Source organism: Ctenocephalides felis, unplaced genomic scaffold, assembly GCF_003426905.1.
Source record: "Ctenocephalides felis isolate EL2017-DRISC unplaced genomic scaffold, ASM342690v1 CF-g0.4_SCAFFOLD_01886, whole genome shotgun sequence".
In the NCBI taxonomy this organism is placed as follows: Eukaryota; Metazoa; Arthropoda; class Insecta; order Siphonaptera; family Pulicidae; genus Ctenocephalides; species Ctenocephalides felis.
In genome coordinates, this window is record NW_020538040.1 from 37,371,809 (window position 1) to 37,398,402 (window position 26,594).

General features: G+C 27.9%; 2 protein-coding genes across 2 annotated transcripts in view; both read left to right on the forward strand.

The window, feature by feature from the left end:
- Positions 1-5,893: 5,893 nt before the first annotated feature.
- LOC113374914 (acyl-CoA synthetase short-chain family member 3, mitochondrial-like) lies at positions 5,894-21,529 on the forward strand. Its single transcript, XM_026614875.1, has 12 exons — positions 5,894-6,008; positions 12,225-12,393; positions 13,641-13,785; positions 14,496-14,640; positions 15,050-15,146; positions 15,317-15,528; positions 16,397-16,625; positions 16,728-16,887; positions 18,925-19,075; positions 20,520-20,665; positions 20,778-20,983; positions 21,457-21,529. The coding sequence occupies exons 1-12, from the start codon at positions 5,894-5,896 to the stop codon at positions 21,527-21,529; spliced, it is 1,848 nt and encodes a 615-aa protein (XP_026470660.1).
- A 222-nt stretch (positions 21,530-21,751) lies between these two features.
- Positions 21,752-26,594, forward strand: part of LOC113374915 (acyl-CoA synthetase short-chain family member 3, mitochondrial-like) — a 14,769-nt gene continuing 9,926 nt past the window's right edge. The window contains 1 exon segment of the mRNA XM_026614877.1: positions 21,752-21,773. Coding sequence (XP_026470662.1) covers positions 21,752-21,773 — 22 coding nt within the window.

A 26,594-nucleotide genomic window follows, 5' to 3' on the forward strand; every position in this document is an offset into this window, starting at 1 on the left:
TTCAAAAATAAAATTTTCGGTTTCACTAAAAATTAATCAATGCTTTTTCCTATTGATGTATTTCAAACATACTTATAATATCTGCAATTTTATAAATTAAATTTAATTGTTTGACACATTTCATTTCATGCATTACGAGTTCTAAAAATGTATTCTATTTAAGTGTGAAAGAAAACTGTAATCAGTAGCTTTGAAACACCACAGAACGTGCATATTCTTTGAAACAGCATAGAACGTGCATAGATTCTGATCAGAATCGTTTAAACACACGGCAAAGTTCTAAACTTTGTAGATTTTTTTATAATTCAACCGCTTTCCGTAGGCCTATAATATTTTAGTCAATTTAGACTTCGATATCTATCGTCATGCAAAGTTCAAAAAAGTCAAAAAAATATATTTTCAACATTTAATTACGAAGGAACGGCTAAGCCGATTTTTACCAGAAACTAATCAAAGTGATTCCCAACTATTTTTTTTTTTTTTTTAATTTTTATTTGGCCTCGCTTACTCTGATCATTTAGCCACCTACAACATTTTTATTTATGTACATTCTATACTAATTTTTATATTATATTCAATCTATTTATATCCTGTTCTATATTCTTCTTGATTTTTGTTCTTCTTATGTTATTTTTATATCTTTTAAATAGCTTTAGAATTTTTAAAGTCGGTTCAAAATTGTGGGCTAAAACCTTGGCGAAAAATTTTAAACTTTCCTACTAATTGCATAGAAACGGCTCGGCCGATCGTCGCACATAATCAGTCGACCGGCTTCAAAAATCTTGAAATCGGTCCTTTGAAAAGTTAAAAATATTTAAATTAAATAAAATGTAATCAAAATTCGATTCGTATTATATTGATTGAGTGATTTGATATATATATATATATATATATATATATATACAATTGTCAGGGTCAATCATTCTTCTTTCTTTGAAACCTCACGATTTGAAAGTAACAATATGGAAATAAAAGTATTGTTCTCAGAATTGAAATAGAAATGGAATATTTCTATTTCACACAAAAAAAATAAAATTAATCAAATAATATAATTGAGTAGATGATAGGCAAGTAATTATGCATATGGGTTATAATCTTAAATACAGTTCAGTGGAATTTAATGAAGAAAATTTCATTGAAATGTGACGTTTTTATTGATCGCATTAAATGTGAACGATTAAATTATATTTAAAATAATACATTTATTATTCTTGTTTTGGAATCGTTTGATCTTATATGTTGAGCTATTAAAGTAGTTAATAGATTATTTATTAGTTTACCGAGAATAAGTTCATGATTTCACCAGAAAATCTGATTCGCTAATTTTATGTTCTTGATCTTTTGAGCGATTTTGTATCATTTGACATAAAAAATAATATTAAATATTTCCTTTCATTATAGTGTTTTTTGAAAACAAAGCAACTAGATAAAACTTTGATTGATTTGTAATTACCCGTAATTGTTCAACGTTTTCACAAAAACTGCCGAACAAATTTTATTTGCAAGTTTTTAGTAAAGACCACGTTTTATTAAAATTTTACTTAGTTTTTGAATTAAAAATCGGATAAAATATTATTCAAATCATTACCAATTTGATTTCCTGCATTAATTTATCAGATGATTTTTCCATTGCTAATATCTATCGCCGACTTATGCCTAAATAAACTTTTGGAACATGTGTTTTTCTATGTGTAAATCTTTTGTTAAAAAAATAATCTTCATAACTTAAAGTCAAGTCAAAATAGGGTGATACTATTGACCTTAACTGTCCTAAAAATAATTGGAAAAAATTATCTCAAAATGTTTGGAAAATATGAGCTTTTAAGTGCAATCTAGAGCTTTGTTAATATCGTTTTTATTTTTTTATTCAAAAATTATCAAGACTAAAACTCTTAAGTTTTTTACTATTTTACTCGTATAATTCTGCTTAAATGCGCCAACTTTTAATAAAGCTTGCCAAGATACTTTAGTACAGTAGTTCAATAAAATGTCTTAATTTTTGAAAACTCAGGGTAATCGTGTTATCAGTTTTACTATGGTTCTTGGCTGCAGTTTCAATGTTTAAATGAACAAAACTAAAAAAAATACCACAATAACCAATAAATGGTCATAATTTCACCAAAGCTCTAAGTCGCACGTAAAAGCTCATAATTTCTGAACAACGTGAGATTTGTTTTTTCTAAATATTTTTAAGACAGTTAAAGTCAATACTTTCACCCGGCTTAATGTTAAGTTCTGGAACACTCTGTATATATAAATTATTTATATTTATCTATTGCTTTTGTTCTCAGTATTATGAAAGAAAACGTTAAAAAATGTGCTATTTGCTCAAAATTGATTATTCGCCATATCACATTTTGAGAACTATTTTATTTCTCGAAAAAAAAAAATAAGATTCCTAACCAATAAATAAAGATTTTAAAATCAATTGTAGAATATAAATTCTAAGCATACATTTTTATTTCTTTGATCCCAGAACATTATTGAATGTCGGGTAATCATTCATTGAATGATCCACTATATTTAAAATTAAATAAAACAGATGTTTATTTTCAACAATCAAATAAGTAGATCAATGTAATCAATGTATGGTAATTTAGCATTAATACGATACGATTAATATTCTGTTCAATCACGTCAGAATTGATAGTACAAAACTTTCTCATGCGGCTTGTCGCAATCTTTGTTTTTATGTGGGAAATTATATTATTCTTTGAATAAAAATTTTACTATTTTTTTAATCGATACCGTTATAAGAATATAGGTCATGGCATCTATATTTATTTGCGATTATAACAATAATAGTATAATCTATTTGAATTATGTTGTCACTAAAGTTAGAATAGAATAATTGTGCAAAACTACTTTGTTGCCTACCATATACTACACTTCAACAAAATTACTGTATGACCTCATAATATCGATAGATAGCAATTAAAAAACAAATTACATTTAATTGACTTAAGAGTAAAATCTCAAGATTTTGAAAGAAAATTGATTGCTGTATAGGAAGTTGCTAGTTGATGATCTTTTCCAGGCTTTGGTACAAGTATGATATCTGCTATTTTTTATTCTGCATGAAACTTCAAAAACAATGCTCTAAATATTATTAGAATGACGGTCCGATTTTTTATCATCTTTATCGATATTTCGTCATAACCTAGAGATCAGCCTGCTTTTGGTTTGGAAATTTATGCACATTAATTTAACAATTCTAATTTAGGCTTCTAATGATGGACTATGTCTGCAAACTTTTGTATGATTCCGAAGTTTGGAGATGCATTACATACACAAGTTTTATTTAATCTACTTCTGACTATAACTACTGTCGAATCTAGTATTGGGCTCGCAAGTTCCATAAATAGTTGATTAGTTATGACCATCAATGGCAGATTAAGCTTTCATCCGCCCTAGTCCCCACCTGACCAGGCGCCCGTTTCAATAGACAAAATTTTACTTTTTTAATTAAACAGTTTATTTTAAATTACTTACATATAATTTTTAATTATCAGCAGGGTGAGTTATAGTAATCGCAAAAGAATCTAATATATTTTTTTGCATATCATTACGTCTGCATATGTTCAGGAAGTCTAGAAACGTAAATATTTTATAAAAATTTCATTTAATTAATTTCCCGTAGGGTAAGTTATAGTAATCGCAAAAAAATCGAAAATGAAAATTTTTGCATTTCTCGTCGTTTCAAAGGTTTCTGAATATTTTGGCATACCTTAGAAAAAATGGATGTATGTGTGTGTGTGCGTGTGCGCGTGTGTGTGTGTGTGTGTGTGTGTGTGTGTTCGGATACAAATTTTCGTTGACGATTTCGAGAACACTAATCAACCGATTTAAATAATTTAAAAAACATTCGATTCGTACTGATAAGGAGACGTGCTGATTAGTTTTTGGTGAAAGCAGGTCTAGCCGTTCCGAAAATACGGGGCAAAAAGTGCCAAAAACGGTAACACGGTTTTTAAGAGAACGGAGTGTCCGATTTTAATAATTCAAAAAACATTTTACTTATATTGACAAGATGAACAACTAATTAAATTTTCATGACGGCAGGTCTAGCGGTTTCGGATATCTAGTAAAAAAAAAGTAGAAAAAAATGCCATTTGGCGGTCAAAAATGATCATTAGACATACGCACATCAAATTATCAGATATTTTTATAGAGATTTTTACAATAAGTATGAATTTTGCTTACATTCCTATGGGTTCCGTATCAATGCTTATCCGTTAGACGACGACGCGGCGCTTACGCGCTTTGACATTTCGTTTCTATGCAGTTAAAGCAGTACGATTGCTTTGAAAAAAAGTTCAGAATTTCCATACTATGCCAAAATAAAAAAAACTTTTTTTTCAAACAATTTTTTTTTTGTTCTCAAAAATCTAATTTTTTCGAAGTAAAATTTTTTCAAAAATGTTAATCACTTTTAAAAAAATAATAATTCTTGGTACGGGAAGTTTCAGCAATTTGCCCTAAGGCACGATGCCTTAATTGCCTTAAGACAGAATTCCACTTACAGCTAGTTTTTAGAGGTAATTAACCCTTCGTGAAGTTAAAAAAATGCCAATTGGCAATCAAAAATGATCATTGGACATAAGCACACCAAATTATCAGATATTTTAGTTTAGGATTTAGTTTTATTCTATACGATTAATTTCAAAGAAAAAAATATTCAAACAAAGAAATCAATTTTAAATGATCACTAAAATAAAATTTGAATTACTTTTAACGCATTTTATATGTAAGATTTACCTTGGCAAAGTTACAAAAAATGAACAGTCTTCAATATTTTTCCAAAAAAGCTTATCAGTTTGATAGTTTTTATTTTAAACATATTACATCAATAAAATTATCAATGTGGCAATAATAATAAATTTGATTAGAAAACGAATCACTCTATTTCATGAAAAATGATCCGTAAATTTATAAAACCATATCAGAATCAATCTTTAGAATGAATTGTGACATTTTATCGGGTTTAAAATTTTGACATTCTGAAAAATTTGCCTCCCCTCAAATTGTGCCGTCCTAGGCGCGGACCTCACGGGCCTATGGGTTAATCTGGCACTGATGACCATAAGTATTTTATGTAACCCTTGCAAACTTTTGATGCCCGTTTCGAACAGTATGAAGTCAAGCAGTAGTGACATCATTTTTTTTGAAAATATAGAAGCAATATGTCGCATCGATAACAAATTCATCAGTATTACAGAAATCGTGATAAAAAATTCATCAAATATGGATAGGAGTCCTATCATAGGATAATCGTTTGGGTTACCATGCATAAAGCTGCCACAACTACTCATTGAATTCGTCAAGTTTCGATTGCAGCTAATAAAATTTTTATATATGCATACATGACAATCGCTTATATATTATATCATTCATCTATATTACTGTTTGATGAGTTCATTAAAGTTCAACAGTTATGACCAAATGTAAGAAATGGCAAATATTCCAGTTGCCATAAACCAACAATAAACAATTGAATCAAAAATCAAATTAAAATACGAATAAATTATCATAATTAAAAATTGAAATTCAAAGACGCATCAACCAGAAGTCCACCCAACCGATAGTCATTCAAATTGCAACTGATAATAAAGACGGATTATTGTCTTTGACGCTGCGACTGTTTAGTGAAAATCGATTCCGACAGTATAAAGATTCTAAAAATACTATAAATATGTTGGTTTAAGTTGAGTTTTATAATAGATTTAATTATTTTTATCAAGTTTAACAAAATAATAACTAAACATAGTTCATAAAATTGTAATTGAAACGTTCATAAAGTTTAACCAAATACTAATCAACGATACACTGTTAAAAAGTTTACAAATTATTTTTAAACATTAAATCCAGTGTAATATTTAACTAAATAATCAAAATGTTGAACGAAAGTGATCTGCGGGTGACATCGGTTGATATTACGGAAAAATCAAATGGATTGTTCGAAAAACGTATCGAAAATACGAGGGTTTTCTCTAAGATAGACGTCCAAGGTATGTTTTACTCCATATCATCGAAATTATATATATATATATATATATATATATATATATATATATATATATATATTAGGGTGGTCCTTAATATGGACATTTTCGAGTTTCTTTGCTACTAAGGGCTCAAATGGTTCCAAATTGATAAAAAACAATTCTGAAAGTTTAGGCTCTTAATTATTAACATTTAGATATAGCGCAATTCAATCAAACTTCGTATGGAAATAGCATGAAAAAAAATTTTGAGAATAAAAAAAATATTTTTTAGGTATAACTTAGCGACAAATGAATTAAAAGTGAAAATTAGTGTCAATTTTATTGAAAATTCGACTCTCTGCAAAACAGGTTATTTGTTTTGTAGAGTGTCGAATTTTGAATAAAACTCATTCATTTGTTCGCTAAATCATATCTAAAAAACATTTTTAAAATTTTTCATGCTATTTTCATACAAATCTTTGATTGAATTACTAGTGAAGAACTAAAACTTTCAGAGAATTATTTTTTATCAATTTAGAACCATTTGAGCCCTTGGAAGTAAGGAAATTCTAAAATGTCGATACGATATTGAGGATTAATTTTTTATATATATATATATTGAATTTACTTGCATACATAGTATCAATGTTACCCTCATACATTTGTATTTTGTATTTGAAGTAACTGGCCACTTCTACTATTGCAATTATTTATCATATCATATAATTCATATGTGATTTAACTAAATTGTCTTTAAAATTGCTAGATGTCCATTTGCTAGAGGACAGTAAATTATACGGTAAAATAAAAAAAAAATAGTAACAACGTACTTCGTGTTCTTTTTATTTGTACGCCTGCATTTAAAAAATTAATAATGTAGTATTATAGTTTACAAAAGAAATAAATTCGAGATTAATTGCATAGTTTGCAATTTGCACAAAAACCAATAACTTAATTTATTAGAACCAATAGTTGAAACTGATTTTGTATTGAAAGCTACATTTATTGGAGCAAATTAGCTCCAATTTAGATTAAGTGTGTCATACATAAACAAAAAAAGTGTATCAAAAATATCGATGTTTAATGAAATCATCATTGAATTGCAAAGTATTGATTCTTAATTAAATACGTCGAATTAGCGAAAACAAATTAACTCAAAATATTAATAAAAGCGTTGCAAGCACAACCGTGAAATTAAATAAAGAAGATTTATGGAAAAGCTCTCCATTTATATTTGTTTATTAAATAAATACATAAATACTAGATACATATATTTAATACATATATATAGGGGATTACAGACAATTTTGTTTTTTAATGATATTTATTTATATAATGATATTATAAAATGTCTCAATCGATTTTACTCATCTCTGGTTTATTGACTACCAGTATTCTAATTAAGTAGCAACTATAATATTTATTAAGGAAAAGTGCCACCTATTATAAATTTTGTCTATATATTTTTTATATATCTTGACCAATAATTTATAATACCACTTGAGGTTCATGCCGAAATCATTTTTTTATTGTATATTGTATTGTTCTCATAACATTTAGATAATTATTTTCTGGTAATACACTTAAGTAGCATTCAATTGCCAGAAACATCTATAAATCTGATTCTAATTTATATAAGATTCTAATTTATTTATATATTAAAATTTGTTTGTTTTTTTTTTTGACGTCGATGCATATTTGATATTAGGATTACTCATTTTATTCAAAAAGCTAAAAATTGTTTAATCACAAAATAGTAGTACCGATAACCAAAAATATTTAATAGGTACTATTAAAAGTCTTTTTCATTTATTTCATTCACTCTATTTTACCATTGAAACTTCTCTGATTTATATCTAATTTATAAATTAGTGCCTCGAATTTTTTTGTGTTTTGTTTGTATGCACTGATGATGGGTCAAACCAAACCTCGAAACGTATGCTATTCTAATAAAGATATTCTTCTTCACTAATTTTTTTTTACTTATTGGATGGATGCTCAAAAACACACACACATATATATATATATATATATATATATATATATATAAAGTTGATCACAAAATACCAATTGATGTAATTAACCGTTATTCAGTTGTGAATTGATAATTATTTAAAATCATTCTATTTTTATATCTCCTTATTAGATCCGAGTTAATTTTACATTAAAATTGCATTTATATACTATGTAATTTTAATATAAAATTAATTTTATTAATATAATGTAGGTAAAAAAATATAGGTTATAACATTTCTACTAAAAGAAATAAAGTTTAAAAAATAATTGAATAAACTAAGAAAGTTTTTGTTTTTTAGATATTCTTTATACTAACAATAAGTATAAGAACTAGTAACTATTGGTGATAGTTTAATAAAATTTTTGGATATTTTAACAGACTTTTGATATTTTTATTAACAAAATTATTGTTGGTCCGCGCATCAAAGAAAGAAGCTGTCAAAATTTATATAATATAAATTATACAACTTAATATAAGTTTTAAAATAACTTATGTTAAGTTATGTTAAAATAATATAGTTGATTATATAGAGATACGAAAATCTGCATTACCATATTCTTATTTGATATACATTTGTATTTTTACAATACATATACTTCAAACTTAAAACATTTTAATTCAATAATATTTTTAATTTATTACGATTAGAATTCCATTTATATTTATTTTTTCATTTGAATTGATTACCTAAAAATTAGCAAAAAAAATAAAACTAATTTTTGAACAAGTTAAAATTCTTGTTTAGAAATTTAGAAGAATACTTGATCGTGCTTTTTGAATTGTATTTTAATTAACTGTAGATAAATTTTTCCAAGACATGGAGATTCTTGCAGAGATCGATATGTACTTTAGATTTCATAAAATATTATTATTTGTATGCAACATGATTGCACCGATCACTACACTTCTTATACGTTTTTGAGATATCAATAAATTTAAATTATTTTTATTAGAAAATAAAATTTTTAGACCTTAGAATTCAATATATAAAAATATCAATTAAAAAATATAGGTTTATTTAAAATTTAATCAAACTTAAAATTGTTCTTTAATATATCAATTTTTTTATGTGGTGGTTTCAAAAGTGATATCGCACTCGGTATTATTATTAACAAATCGCATCAACTGTGAAATTAACTATTTTAAAACATTTACTGAATAACAAAACATATTTAGACAAATTAAATATGTAGAAAATAATAAAAATAAACATTGTATGTAATTGTATGGTTAGTTTGGTGATATTGATGATTAAGCCAACAAACAACCACATATCACAACATTACTAGTTTATTGTAAAACAACTGATATTTTAATTCAGAATCTTTATTTTCAAATGGAATATATATTTATTATGTGTAAATGTGTATAAATTTCACATAGTTTTCGCCAAAATATTGCTATTATTATGATTATAAAAAGTCGTTCAAAAAATATTATGGATTTTTTCACAAATTCACTCAACTAAATATAAACTTGCGGTCTATATCAACTAAATGTAAACATCACTTCTCAACATGTAATTAGTTTTTCAAAAAAGGTTTAATGATTTTATATAAAAGGGCTTAACGTTTTAGTCAATAAAGGAAAAACAACTGATAATCTTATAGAATGATGTAATATACTGATTGATTTATAAAATTGCATAATGCAAACTTAAGATAAATTATGGAGGAATCTAGTAGATCTATCTCACATTTTTTTAAACTCTGTTTTATTTAGCAATCAGAAATTCATAAAGATTCCTATGAGCTAAAATGACAATATTTAAGAGCGATGCCTAAGAAGAACGCCAATGAGATCTTCTCAGTTTTACAATTAATATGATAATATTATATTAGACCTAATCTAAGACTAAGTCTAAAGGCCATTGTCGTTTCAATCTCCTTATGCCAAAAGGTTGAGTAATGTCAACTATTGATGGGTTCGAATGTGAGTCCAGTCTCTGATGAATGACAGATTTGATGTGATGACATTATCATAATATAAAGGCATAAAATTATCAAATCGTTCTGATAGTATTTCATGTTATTTTATTTTTTTTTATTTTAAATTAGGTATTTCTTTTAATTTAATGTTATAAAAAATAAATTAAAATAATAACAAATACACCACCCTAAGCTACTACCTTACTATCAACATCATATTTGGCATCGTAGAATTCTACTCATTCTGAATTAGCTGTATACAAATTATTGACTTATTTAACTTCTTTCTTTACGCATTACCTTTGTGAAACTTATATCACAAAATATTTTTTAAAAATGGAATTTTTGATAATACGTGGCTTTTGACAATAAACGTTACTGCGTGCCCAAAGGCATATTTATGGGGATTCTACCATTTTACCATATGTGATAATTAAAATTGTCTGTGTACTTATTGGTTGAAAGTTGGCAGATAGTCCCAATTTGTTTGTATCTTTTATATGTACTTTTTTTGCTTTCTATTTGCTATAAGTTATAGTGAACATGAATCTATAACTAGAGGTTATAGCTCCAAATGAATAAAAAATAAACCAAAGCCATCTTTAATGAATCACAAACTCTAATACTTATTCTACCGACTATTTCACTGAAATTCTTTTAGGGTGATCTTTTATAATAAAATATATTATTAAGCACTTTATGAATACCGTTATAAATATAAACCGCTTCTGATTTTTAATATTTGTCATTTTCTCATGTTGAAAGTTAGATAGCATGATACATATAGGTACCATATTCTTACCAATATTCTAGCTTCACATATGTTAGAATCTTGGTAAAAATATGCTTTTTAAAAATCGTTTTATCATTATCTCCAATTAGTTCGCACATATTGCGCACTTCTGTATTGTAATTGTTATGTTAGTAAAATTGTAAAAAAAACTAACAGTTTTAATATTTTTATATTATGTGGGATTACCATATTCTGATACCATGGATTATTGCTTTTTCTGTTTTCAATAAAAGTAATCAAATTAAATGTAATTTTTACCTTTTTACTTGTAAATTTCAAACACTATATCGTTACATAGTTTTGAATTTTTTTTAGCTCCACTCAATAAGAGCTAAAATTGGAGTCGAAACGTATGGATTTGAGAGTGAATTAAAATTAAAAAAGGAATCATGTTTTTATTGCTGTTATGGTCGAATATATATATATATATAGTATAGATCAAAAATATGTTTCCAATTAAAATTAACCCATTTCAGGCACTGCGATGTATAACGGCAATGAAAACTTCTCACACTATTTTTCCCTGAGTTGAGTAGAAGTTTAACTCATTGTCAGGGGGTATCCATTAATCAAGTGAGTGAGTTTCTATAGACTTTTTGACTCCCCTCCCCTTGGTGATACATGGTGATATTCAAAATTACCCTCCCTCCCACCAAACATCACGTGTATTTTTAGTTGCGTGGAAAAACTGTAAAATTTTTGAATTTTGCTTGATAATATTTGAACTTTTTTGTAAAAATAATTAAAAAAATAAATACATGTGATATCGTACTATACCCCTCCCTCCCCCACGTGATATTTTGCGATTTTTTGTCAATTCCTCCCTCTCCCTAAAAACCTCACGCGATTAATGGACGCCCCCTCAACTCAAGGACCTGCCTCGGGGCAGAGCACCCATCATTTATTATATATATATATTAGGGTGGTCCTTAAAATGATCATTTTCGAATTTCCTTGCTCCCAGGGGCTCAAATGGTTCCAAATTGATAAAAAACAATTCTCTGAAAGTTTTAGCTCTTAAAATTAACGTTTAGATAGAGCGCAATTCAATCAAAGTTTTGTATGGAAATGGCATGGAAAATTTTTCAAAAATTTTAAAAATGTTTTTTAGATGTAATTTAGTAAACAAATGAATAAATAAAACTCATTCATTTGTCGCTAAGTTATACCTAAAACATTTTTTTTTAATTTTCAAAACTTTTTTCATGCTCTTTCCATACAAACTTTGATGAAATTGCGCTCTATCTAAACGTTAATATTAAGAGCTAAAACTTTCAGAGAATTGTTTTTTATCAATTTGGAACCATTTGAGCCCCTGGGAGCAAGGAAATTCGAAAATGACCATTTTAAGGACCACCCTATATATATATATATATATATATATATATATATATATATATAGGTCGAGCTTTGCAAGCTTCGGTGCAACATAAAATTGTAACAATATTTTTTATTGATGTGTTATTGATTGCGTTGTAAATAGTTATTTTTATCTTTTTCAGATGATAATACAGATCTTCACAATCCTTATAATAGTCCAGCGTACGTGCGCGCCTACCAGCGCTCTCTAGATAATCCGGAACATTTCTGGGGGGAAGTTGGCCATGGCCTTGTTTGGACAAAGCCATGGACCAAAGTGCTTGATAATTCTGACGAACCTTTTACGAAATGGTAAATAGTTATAATGATTTTTAAAATTTTAAATAAAACACTAGGTTTCACACATTGGAGTGAACTCTAGATAATTATTTCTTTTTTTTTTATTTCTTCTATTATAATTTTTTACAATTTATTTTATATTATTGTTTTTCATATTATTGTTGTTATTTTTTTTTCTTATTTTAAATTTATTTATTTATTTCTTATTATTTTCATTTTTTTTGTTTCCTCTCGTTTGTGTTACAATAACTTATAAAATTAAATTGTATCTTGATTGCCATTTTAGTAAATAAAAAAAAAATTATTATATATTCTTGATTAATCAAAATTTATATCAACATTTAAATAATCTGGCACAGAAAATAAATTATTCATTATTCATTCATTCATTTATATACTTGTATGTGTGTATTGCTGCTTTATGATCTCTTTTAAATTGATCTACAATTTTCATCAAATTGTTTAACATGTCTAAGCAAAATATATCGATTTTCTATTTCAATTCCAGATATATTTATTTTTGTCATAAAATTTATATGATTTTATTTTGTAATTTTGATTTGGTTTTAATTTGTATAATAATTTCAAAAATCTGTGTTTTAAATGACATAACATGCATTTTTCCATGTGGCGCAGAAATGATCATTTCCGCCAGCTAAATTATAAAGTTTTCTATCAGATAATTAGAAATATGAAAAACATTTCATTCTACCTGCATCATTATATTAATGAGCTGAAAATCATTATTTGCTATAATTTAAAATTATTAATAATTAATATTAATAATTATAATTTAAAAAAAATATCAAAAGCATTTTCAATAATTACAGAATTTATCTTTTCAATTTCTTTACAATTAGAAAAAAAATGTTTAAATTTTGAAATATTTAAAAAATTTGGACTTTTTTCAAATCGCGCCGCACAGCGGATTCCATAAAAATGCAAACAAAATTTGTGCTTATCACTAAAACCTCTATAAAATATCTAATAATTTGATGTACTTATGTATAATAATCATTTTTGACCGCCAAAAGGCATTTTTTTTACTTTTTCCAATGTATTTCCGCTTTACTTGCCTTCTCAAAACTAGTCGTTCATTTCGTCAATACAAGTAAAATGTTTTTTGAATCATTCAAATCGGGCGCTCCGTTCTCTCAAAAACTGAATTACCATTTTTGGAACGTTGAGAATCAATTATAATCAATTTGTGTTAAGTAGCAATGATAAACAGTTTATTTTTATTAAAATTTTATTTACAGGTTTGTAGGTGGTGAATTGAACGCCTGTTACAATGCCGTCGATAGGCACGTAGAGGCTAATAAGGGACAAAATGTAGCCCTCATACACGACAGCCCACTAACTAAGACTATCAGAAAAGTTACATATGCAGAACTGCAGAATACGGTGAGAATTAAAAATAATAATAATTATAAATTTTTAATTATAAATTAGTACAAAGCTGTAATAATATCAAAACCCTTTTTGAGTAACAGTCCACGAAATGTTGAATTTTGGCTTACATATACATAACACCAGGACCGCTCCTGGCCCGCAGCCAATTTTTTGCAAGCGACACCGTATTATTTTCTCTTTTTGAACAGTTTAACATTAAAATTATAGAAACATTTACGTTAATATTTGTAAATAATTTTTGATGAATCTGGATTTAGTACACAAGAAATTAGATATAATCTAATTATCGTAAGAACCGAATTGTATGTATTCATATATACTTTCCCATCGTGTATCAGATAGTTTCTTTAAAGTTTAAAAAATATTGTCCAAGATTAGTAAAAGATGCAAAGAAATTATATATTTTTTGAATGATATTGAAAAAACTATATTATAAATTTCATATCCAAATCTCGTTTTGGCGCCCCCTAAGGCGTGCGCCCGCATTTTTTGCATGCATCGCATTCAAGGTAGGACCGGCCCTGCATAACACACCCACATTTTAACAATTTTGGTATGAAACGATTCAGAAGTATTTAAAAGCTCAAAAAAACAACGTTGACAAATCAGATTTTATGGCAAAAACATAAACGTATCTAAATAGAGTGCACAAAATTTAAAAATTATCTAGATTATCTTATTTTTTCGTAATATATTTTTAGGTATCCCGTTTGGCAGGAGTACTCGCATCCCTTGGCGTTAAGCGTTCAGACCGAGTTCTAATCTACATGCCACTTATTCCTGAAGCCATTGCTGCTATGTTAGCCACAGTTCGACTTGGAGCAATTCATTCGGTTGTTTTTGGAGGTCAGAAATAATATTATCCATACTTACAATTAGTCATAATTTCTTAGTTAAACTAAATCAGTATACCAACAAATTACATTATGACAACACACTTTTGACGAAAAAATTAGATGATGGGCCATATCTGGTTCCAAAGCGTCGAAAATGATTACTTAATTTCAGAAAAACACTTTGAAACACAAACACAAATTAATGACAAATCCAGTCGTTGTCTATAATATATTTAACATTATTCAATTTAATTATTGATATAAATAATAATAATAAATCTGCGAGATAGATGCGAGAATTGCAGAGGGCATGCGGCATGATAATGCATAGCCTCTGGCTAGATTCTAGCTATTTCGTTTAAATCGAAATAGACAAGCCATTAACCACTAATTTAAAATAATGATAATAATAATTTCAGGTTTTGCATCAAGAGAATTAAGATCACGAATTATACATGCAGAGCCGAAAGTAATTATTGCAGCCAGTTGCGGAGTTGAACCAAATAAAATCATTAGGTATCAAATAAGTTCAGATAAATTATTTTATTTTTATATTTATTCATTAATTAAATGAACGATTATTTTCATTTATTTATTAAAAATAAATAAAAATCAAATAGTGAATTTAGAAAAAAAAATTATTTTCTTACGTCTTGCCTCGATTATTTTATTTTTTTCTTTTACAGGTATAAAGAAATATTGGATGAAGCGTTAGATTACCCTGGTTTTAAGCCATCACGATGTATAATATTCCAAAGACGAAATATACATGTTTGCACTTTAAAGCCAGAAATTGATGTCTGCTGGGACCAAGTTCTCGCAAACGCCATGCCACATCCATGCGTATCTGTAGAAGCTAATCATCCTCTTTACATACTTTACACATCAGGCACAACAGGTATTTTTGGGAATGACGAGATGATAAACTAAAAGTACAATGACCCCATTGTATATTCTTTCTCCTGTTGTTGAAACAACATTTTCACAACTATCATTGTTCTTCATTATTAGTTTCCTTAGCTGTCTCCTTAATTTGCAGTGTCCTTTCAGGTAATCTGCTATTAGTCGCATCTCTCTTCGTTGAGGATCAGAAAAATGTTTTGTGTGGTTTAATTATAATTTCCGAGAAACTTGTTTCAAAGCTAAAGAAATTTCCGAGTAATATTTTACTACTCGAGTTCATGATATCTTTGTAAGTTTATTTTTGAAGTAGGAATCTTCAAGGCCGCTGTACGGTTTTTTTGATAAATTATAGAAGAATAGTCTAATTGACGTCTAAATTATAGTGTTTTTAGCACATAATTTATACTATAATACTATAAAATCTGAAAGATGCAGTTATGTTTAATAATAAGGTGACCATACGGCCCGATTTGGCCGGGACAGTCCCGGATTTTTCACCACTTGTCCTGGGTTTTTTTGAAAGCAATATTTGTCCCGGATTTGGATGTTCTGTCCCGGATTGTTCTGGGTTTCCAAAAAGAATAGATATTAATTGAATATTTGCAATTAATTGATAATAAAATTACAACAATACATCAAATTTTACTTATATGAAACAATTCATTATGAATGAATAATTTACCAAATACAAAATCTCAAATGCCGATTAAAATAGCCCACCAATTTAACGAGAATTACCAAAAAAAAATTGCACTTACAGAATTTTCATAGATACATTTTATATTTGCAAAATCACCAATTTCTTAAATTTCAGGTTTAGCAAAGTAATGCAATATTATTTCTAATATTTCCTATTTCATCAGATGATCCAAAGGGCATTCAACGTCCGACAGGTGGACATTTAGCTGCCTTGGCATGGTCCATGAACGCGTTGTACGGCCTTCAGCCAGGATCTGTGTGGTGGTCGGCATCAGACCTCGGCTGGGTTGTCGGTCACTCATATATCTGTTACGGGCCCTTACTTGCAGGAATTACATCGGTCATGTATGAAGGAAAACCCGATCGCACGCCCGACCCCGGACAATACTTTCGGTTAGAGAAAAAATATCCATATACATAGATATAGACAATATTTACTCACAAATTGTCCCAGTAAACATTTATAATGTATAAATTTTATTACTTTACTTTCAGTATTATTCACGAACACCGAGTTAACGCGATGTTTACTGTACCAACATCATTCCGAGTAATAAAAAGACTTGACCCAGACATCACTTTTGGAAGGCATTACAGTACCGAATCCTTACGAGCTATATTTGTTGCTGGAGAACACTGTGACCATGAAACTAAAGTTAGTATTCTATTATAACTTAAAAGTAATTTTAAGTTCTCTGCTCGAGGGCTAGTCCTTGAACTGAGTTCAACCTCCACTGGAATCGTGAAAGTATAGTATGATAAGTTTCCTGTTTCCATTTTATCTACAGGACCCAAGTACTTCATTTTTAATTAAAAATATATTTTAATAAAAAGTTTTAAATTAAAAAAGCATAATGCCAGATGACGAATCACTAGGTGCGGGCGGAGAAAGTATATATTTTCGAACCAGCAATCAAAATATAATTTTAAAAAAATATAAAAGGATTAATTTTCTACGTTTAGACAATTGTAGGAAAGAGACTAATTTTAATATATCTTATATATAAAAATGGAGCTCTTTTTCAAATGTCTAAGTAAAATTCGAAAACGGCTAAACCGATTTGGCCAGTCTTAGTCTTGAAAAATTCGTGCCAATCCAGAGAAAGTCCAAAAGGTGAGAAATTATTTCAAATCCGCGTAGAAACTTTACATTTTTAATTTGAAAATTTTTGTACAAGCGTAATTTGAATAAAACAATGAACGGTGGCTAATACGTGAAATGTCAAACGTTTTTGACAGATGATGTTCAATTATGTTTGATAGGTTGTCTTATATAAATATTAGTTAATTATGATTAAATATTGTAAGTAGTTTTGTTTGTAGTTTTATTTGTACACAAAAACGTTATTAAACGAGCCTCAAGTGTTACTATAAACTCAAAATATCTACTTTTTTGTAATGTTAATATAAAAATGCACTTTTTAGCATATTTATATTTCATACGGTGCTATGAAAGATCTTATTTGTATAATTATATACTCATTGGTATTTATAAAACATTTCCTGGGTTATATTATTTTTTATTTATGTTACTTTAATTCAGAACCTAAAATTGGTATTGATCAAAGGGACATTTTTGTCGAATAACATTTTCCCAGTTATAATTTTCCAGAATTTATCGAAGAATAGATAGTAATTTATAAAGGTCCGGGGTTAAATAAGTTTACTACTGATGTGTCAAAAACCAGTAAAGCTAAGCATTGTTCAACAGCAATATTTGAAAGTTGAGGAAAAAAGATGTATGACCAGCTATAACCTTGATTTGAAAACGGTAATCTTTGAAATGGGGAAGATAAACGGTAATTTAAAATTATAATAAGGCTTTAAACCTTTCTGCCACCTGTCCGTTTCAAGTTACCCCGCCTATAGGGTAAAAAGGTCTAGATAACAAATTTTTGAAAGACATCAAAAAAGCAGCACATGAACGTAGTCAGATAATCGTTCGTTAGATATGTGTTATTTGTTGTGATATAATTGTTATGGTTTTCACAATATAGTTTATATTTGCTCAAAGTCAAATTGGACCTTTGTGTCTCGCCCTGCTCTACCTATATACTTTTTATTAAATTTACTTTAATTCATCGAATGTTACTTGAAATTTTTCAAAAAGCAGGTCAAAGAAGAAATACTTAATTCATTTTCTATCTCTCCTCGCACAAATTTGAAAATTTTGTATAAGCTCAGTAGTATTGTTTACAATTATATACAAAATCCAGAATCCAAAAAGAATCTGAAAAACTGGAAACGTAATGAATAAGTCAAAAGAACAAAAAAGACTTGGATTGGATTATACCATGTTTTCCAAAGAAAGTGTATAAAACTTCCAGTTTGATTGTATTGACAAGATATAGTCAAACTAACGGGGCTTATTGTTTTTATAATATCTCATTCTATATAGCATTCGAACAACACATCCTTATACACTTAAAATATTTATATTTTTGATTCCTTAGAATCAAAAATATAAATATCCTTGTTTAGAATATACCTAACTTAGCAATACAACGTTTGCCGGGTCAGCTAGTATAATATATATTTATATATCGTTTCAAAATTTCGAATAATTACTTTCAAATTCCTATTGTTATTTAAAATTTAGAAAAATCCGAACGCAGATTTAATAATACATAATTAACATTAATGCTCATTTTACTTTTGCTATAGATTAAATATTGTTTTTATTTATTCATAGACTTGGGTACAAACAGTTTTTCAAGTTCCCGTTTTAAACCATTGGTGGCAGACGGAAACTGGACACGCAATCACAGCATCCTGCGTTGGTTTGGGCCACAATCTCAATCCGCCCAACAACTGTGCGGGTATGCCGTTTCCTGGATTTGACGGTAATTAAATTATATACAAATGTACTTTGTATTAAGTTTTATCCATATATTAAAAACTTGTAATAACGATACATTTACTATTTAAACCATCGTGATCATATATTCTTGAAAATCAGCGATCAGCTCAAAAACTGTACGTTAAAGACGCAAAAAATTTTGGATATTCAAATCTATAAGCACCGTTTAATTTAGATGTTTTTCTAATACCCCTAGTATGCCATTTGCTGCTTTTTTAACTTCCCGAAAGAGAAGTTTGTTTTCATCAAAAAATCCGATTCGCTAACTTTGTTTTCTCGACGTTTCAAGCCATTCTGAATCGAATGAGACCAAATTTGGAAAAAGTATGTGTGTGTGTGTATGTGAACAAATTTTTTTCCGAAAATCGACGTTTTCTCGAAAACGGCTGGGCCGATTTCAAAAATTTAAAAGCCATTCGATGTATCTCGGCGAGGACTATCGTTTATCAGTTTTGTGGGACGATCGGCCAAGACGTTTCTTTATAAATAGCAGAAAAGTGAAAAAAAAATTGTCCACGTTTTAGCCCGCAATGCTGAACCGCTTATGAAAATTCAAAAACCGTTCGAAAGAGATTGATTGGGAATAGTGCTGATTAGTTTTTTGTAAAGATCGGCCGGGTCGTTTTCTTGTAATAAAGTGTTAAAAAAAATTTTTTCGACGATTTTTATTATTATTTTTTTGACGGTAGATATTATAGTCTTCTAGATCATACTAAAATATTACGGCTCTACGACAATTGGTTTAACTTTGAAAATTCGTCAAAGTTTGCAAAATTTGGTATCGTTTTTTTGGCATTTGTCAAAATTAGACTTTTTATCGACATTTTCTCCAAAACGCCTGAATCGGTTTCAGAAATTTAAAAACCATTTGATGTATTTCGATGAGGACTATCGTTTATCAGTTTTGTGCGACGATCTGCCAAGCCCTTTCTTTGTAATTTGAAAAAAAGTGTTAAACTTTTCATCCACATTCATGTATATCATGGTCTTATAGAACGTACTGTAATATTACGGCCTTACGACAAGTAGTTTAATTTTAAAAATGCATCAAAGTTTGAGAAAATGAGTAGTTTTTTGACGTTAGCTAAAATTAAAATTAGACGATTTACTTGGTATAACAATATAGTACTTGGTCTTAATAAACATACTAAACCATTAAAATCCTACGGAAACTGGTTCAAATTTAATAATTGTTGATATTTGAAAAGTTGCTTTTTGAAAATACTCCGAGTTAACGTGTTCGTTCGTTTTCAATTATGTGTAATAAAATCACTCATAAATTAATTTATTTTTTATTGATTAAGTCGATTATTTACACATATCGGGAAGTTCATGTAACTTACCTCAAGGCTAAATACTAATACCAACTAGTTGTTAATCTGTTTAGCATATTTACACATATTTATTAAATTGTCTTCAATTTACAGTTCACATTTTGCGACAAGATGGAACCGAATGCTTGCCACATGAGTTGGGCCGCATAGCATGTAGGTTACCACTACCACCAGGCACTGCCTCCACCCTATATAAATCTCCTGAACGTTTTCTATCAGTATACTTCGATAAATACCCGGTTAGTAAAAATTTCTAACTTATATATATATCATACATATAAGAATATTAGCATTAACTGTTTCCAATTATGTTGAATGCTAAGAGTGCATGTTTTTGTATATTGTTTCTAGGGATATTATGATACGATGGATGCAGGTTACAAAGACGAATTCGGTTACGTATACGTGACGGCCAGAGACGATGATGTTATCAATGTTGCCGGTCATCGATTAAGCACCAGTGGCTTAGAAGATGTAGTTTTAGGACATCCTGATGTAGCGGACGCGGCAGTGGTCGGGGTGCCGGAACCAACAAAAGGCGAAGTTCCGCTTTGCTTGTTTGTCATGGTGCCGAGTGAGTAGACTCATTTATTTATATATTCACATTCATTAAAATTGATATATATCAAATAATTATAACATGAATATTATAGTTTTTGATCATTCCAGAATCGTAAATGTATATGAATATTTTTTTAATTTTTATGCAATACCTTACAATCTGTTTTTAGATAGACATTCAGTAATTGATTTGAGAAAGGAAAACCCAACGGTTGACCTTTTAATATATGGGCATATGAAAACATTTCGACAACAATATATTAATAACTGATTGATAAAGTCAAATATGGCAGGAGGCATTTTTGGCATTTGACATGAAAGTGTTACGATTTTTAGTTGTTCATTGATTAGAATTATTATCAGATTTCAGATATTATTATCAGATTAATCCGATATTGAGTAACAGCTTATTTGTTTGGAAGTTTTATTATTGAATAACATGTTTTTGAAATAACTTGATTATTTGAAGGTTTATTCAAAAGAATTTCATAGATAAGAAGTTGATATTTCAGTATTCTATATTTTCAGTCTTATCTATATAAAAGTTTTGCGATAATATCGCAAGTAAATAATTTTTAAATTAAATTATATTACTTGCTTCGCTTATACAGGCTTTTTGGCATTGGAATTTTTGGAAATTACAACATTCGTGTCATTCTGAATAATCGACCGAAAGGAACTAGTTTAGACATTTGTCATTAAAAGAAGCACCAATATTATTATTTGTTTGATATGTTTATATAACAATGAAATATATCATTAACATGATTAACTTATCAAAAGTACGTGAGTAAATTTATAATAAACACTAAATAAAAAAAAAAAATTCTACATTTTTATCTAGCAAATTGTTTTTTTAATGCACGTTTTTAGTAACAAAAATGAAACATAATAGTAATTAGTATCATTACTATAAGTTTATTTTATAATCACACTAGCAAACCCGACGAACTCCGTTTCGCCACCAGATGGTTTCGTTAAAAAGATGAAGAAATTTTTTGTTTGTTTTATATTTGAAAAGGAAAAATTTACATTTGTTTACAAAAATGAAGTGTTTTTTAGTTGAACTTCTCTAAGTAAATAAAAGTGAATCCGCAAATTATCCGTTTCATTGAATGGTAAACCACATTTTTTGTTGTTTGGTCTGACGTTAACACTTTATCCCGCATTTACACTAAGCGATTGATAAGGAGAACTGGAAATTGCAATCGTTTGAAGTCAAGCGGAAGACCAGTTAGAATCATTGGTATGTCACCAAATCGCCAGCAATTTTTGATTGAATGGTGGAATTCAGTGCGTGTACAGCATATTTCTTGGCGGCAAGAATTGCTCGTTGACTTAACCAAGCATAATTCTGATAATTCTTACTAATGTCATTACTCGAATTTTTAATTACGGTGCGTGAAGTTCCAGCAATTTGCATTAGGACACGGTGCCATGCACCACTAATTTTCTTAGCTATGAACCTTGCGGAGCCAGAGACCTTTCCAAAGAATGCAAAATTGTCGAAATCGGTTCGTGCGTTCAGGAGTTACTTCGTCAGGAAAGAAAACTCGACTTATTTTTATATATATAGAAGATAATCTATTTGAAATTATTTAAAACAATTATTGATTATTTTCATTACTCGAATTTTTAATTACGGTGCGTGAAGTTCCAGCAATTTGAATTAGGGCACGATGCCATGCACCACTAATTTTCTTAGCTATAAACCTTGCGGAGCCCGAGACCTTTCCAACGAATGCAAAATTATAGAAATCGGTTTGTGCTTTCTGGAGATAAATCGTCAGGAAGGAAAGCCCGACTTATTTATATATATATATATATATATATATATATATATATATATACCCTGTAAACAATTTTATATTGCCGTTAGGTTGCGGTTATATAAAAATGTTACCTAGTTATATAACGTCAACCTCACCGTCCCTAAGGAATTTTATTACCTGGAGATAACTATTTCCTACCTTGTTAGTTAACTTGTTATATAACATTGTTAGGTTGCGGTAACATACTGTAATGTACTATGCGATATGAATCAGCACTTTTTGAAATGCTTATAATTTATGCGTAAATAATTAATTTTTCTCTAAAAAAAAAGATTTACTCATATTTCATTGTATTTATTATTTAAAATTAATATTTTACAATAAACAAAGTAGCAACAAATATTTTATACTAAATAGAACAGTAACAAATATTCCATAGTAAACAAAATAGCAACAAATATTTTATAACAAATAGCAACAAATAATTTGTACTAAACAAAACAGTAACAAATATTTTATAACAAACAAATAGCAACAAATATTTTGAACTAAACGAAACAGTAATAAGTATTTTATAACAAATAAATAACAGCAAATATTTGTTGCTATTGTTTATTATAAACTATTTTGTACTAAACAAAACAGTAACAAATATTTTATAACAAATAAATAGCAACAAATATTTTGAACTGTAGAAAACAGTAATATATTGCTATTATAAAATATTTGTTACTGTTTTGTTTAGTACAAAATATTTGTTACTGTTGTGTTCAGTTCAAAATATTTGTTGCTATTTGTTTGTTATGAAATACTTATAAGTATTTTATAAGAAACAAATAGCAACAAATATTTTGAACTATATAAAACAGTATCAAGTATTTTATAACAAATAGCAACAAATATGTTGTACTAAACTACTAGCACCAAATATTTGTTCCTATTTGTTTGTTATAAGTATATAACAAATACTTATAAGTATTTTTAACAAATATATAACAAACAAACAAACAAATACTTATTAGTATTTTATAACAAACAAATAGCAACAAATATTTTGAACTGAACAAAACAGTAACAAATATTTTATAACAAACAATTAGCAACACATATTTTATACTAAACAGAACAGTAACAAATATTTTATAACAAACAAAAAGCAACAAATATTTTGAACTAAACAATACGGTAATAGGTATTTTATAACAAATAGCAACAAATATTTTGAACTAAACAATACAGTAATAAGTATTTTATAACAAACAAATAGCAACAAATATTTTATACTAAACAGAACAGTAACAAGTATTTTATAATAAACAAAATAGCAACAAATATTTTATACTAAAGAGAACAGTAACAAATATTTCATAAAAAGAATAACAACATTATAATAAAGAAAATAGCAACAAATATTTTATACTATATAGAACAGCAACAAATTTTATAAAGCAATAATAAACTTCATAACAAGACAGTAATAAAAAACAATATAATAAACAATACAGCAACAAATATTTTAGACGATACATAAAATTTATATCAATTACATTTATTTTTTGTTATTTACACAATGAAAAACAAAATAGTAACCTATTAAACAAAAAAATAACATAATAAACTAGAATATTTTAAATGTTAAAAATAACAATATTAAATATGTTATAATAAACAGTAACAAATATTTTTCGAAAACAATAACAAAAATATAAAATTTATATTCATTACAATTATTAATTTCATATTTTCAAATGAAACACAAATTGAATATAAAACTATTTTTAAATGATATTAATTAATAATAAAGGATGGAAATAAAAATATCTAGTTTTGGTCTAACTATTAACCTAGCTATCTCGACACACCAATATACAGAAACTTTATTACATAATTCCAAATTAGGATGACAATTTTCAAATAGAATTATATTTTTTGCAAAGAAACAATACAACTATTAGAATTATAGTTGAGCATTATTAAGCTTTGATTTTTTCTTATCGAGATACTTCCAACATCTTCATTTTCAATATTCACAATTTGTTAATTCCATCGTAGCCCATATATACTATTCCACCTTAAAACAAATGAGAAAGGTTAAAACAGAATTTATAATAGTAATTAGTTAACAAAAACTATGCCATATACCTTTCATTTATTCCTTGTTTTGCTGTTTAAAACCCTCTTGATATTCTTCATATTAATCACATATGTTATTCGAGGCAATTGAGGATTTAAACCGAGACGTAGAATCCAATCCTAAAAAGAAATTATTACAATAATAAAATATAAACCTCAAAAGCCAAAAATTTAAACAGTTATTTACCTTTAGTATCTTGTAGCATTGTCGAAAACTAAATTTTCATATCCAAATAATAAGCTCTATTTTTTTTTGAGACATCTCCAAACGCGGGCCTTATAAAAATAATTAGGCTTTTAGCACAGTAACCAACAAATAAATTTTACTTACCCTTCATAATATTATATATCAAACAGCACTTCATAGAATTCATTTTGAGGTTATTTCTTATACTCTTTCGATTTCAATGTAGCTGAACAAATTTCACATAAGCAAATATGTAAAGTTTACGCCATATGATGCTATATATTTTTGCATTTTTATTTATACACTTAGCACTCAATATTACAAAATATTTAAAATAAAACAAGACAAAACAACCCAACAAAACATCCCCACATATGACAGAGTATAAAATCAAAATGGCGTACAGCGTACAGGCTACAGGGCGCAATGCACTCTGGGAAACCTGACTCCTGAGTCTTAGTCCCTCTGCCGAAAAAGGAAGACAACCGTTAAACGTTTAAAACGTTTAATCGAATTCAAAAATTTTAATATACTTTTTTGTTATTTTTGTTTGATATTTATACCTTCACGTGTAAATAATATTAGCATTTATTTGAGTTTTCGATTAATTTTATATTTTTCACTTAATATTCCATAATAAAGTCCTCCGTAACACCTGTAAATTTTTATTTTGATATTACTTATAAATATATATCTTTTCTTCCGTATTATTGTTGTTATTAATACAAAATTATAATGTTTCAGAAATCACTTAATATTTATATGATCGTAAGTTTTATAAGTAATATCAAAATAAAAATTTACAGGTGTTACGGAGGACTTTATTATGGAATATTAAACGAAAAATATAAATTAATCGAAAACTCAAATAAATGTTAATATTATTTACACGTGAAATTATAAATATCAAGAAAAATAATAAAAAAATATTATATCTGAATGAGAATCGAACCCGGAGCAAAAATTAGAATTCCACGACGATAACCACTCGGCCAATCTGCTGTTAATAACGAATAGCTTGCAAGGTATGCAATACGCGCGCTGCTAAAATGCAAACTTTAATTGTTTTTATATTTAAACCGCTTTTCACAGGCCTCTAATATTTTACCACGGTCAGTTTGGGCATCAAATCTAGCCTTGTGCCAAGTTTCATCAAAATCCGAGACGGGCAATGCGTGGATTCTCCTTATAAGTTTTTAAAATTTTTTGAAAAAAATAGTTTGTTTTAAGTAAGTAATTGAAGAAGTAAAAATTCTATTTTTTGGAAAACTTAGAAATGTAATTTTTTTATTTAAAACTTTGAAATTTTACTATAACGTCCGTAGTAAGTTATAGAAGTCGCAAAAAAATCGAGAATGAAAATTTTGTCGACGTTTCGGGAACAACATTCGATTCGTATTGATAAGGAGGCGTGCTGATGCAGCCGTTCGAAGATACCGGGGCAAAAAGTGCCCAGGTAACCCAGTTTTTAAGAGAACGAAGCGTCCGAATTTAATAATTCAAGAACATTCTATG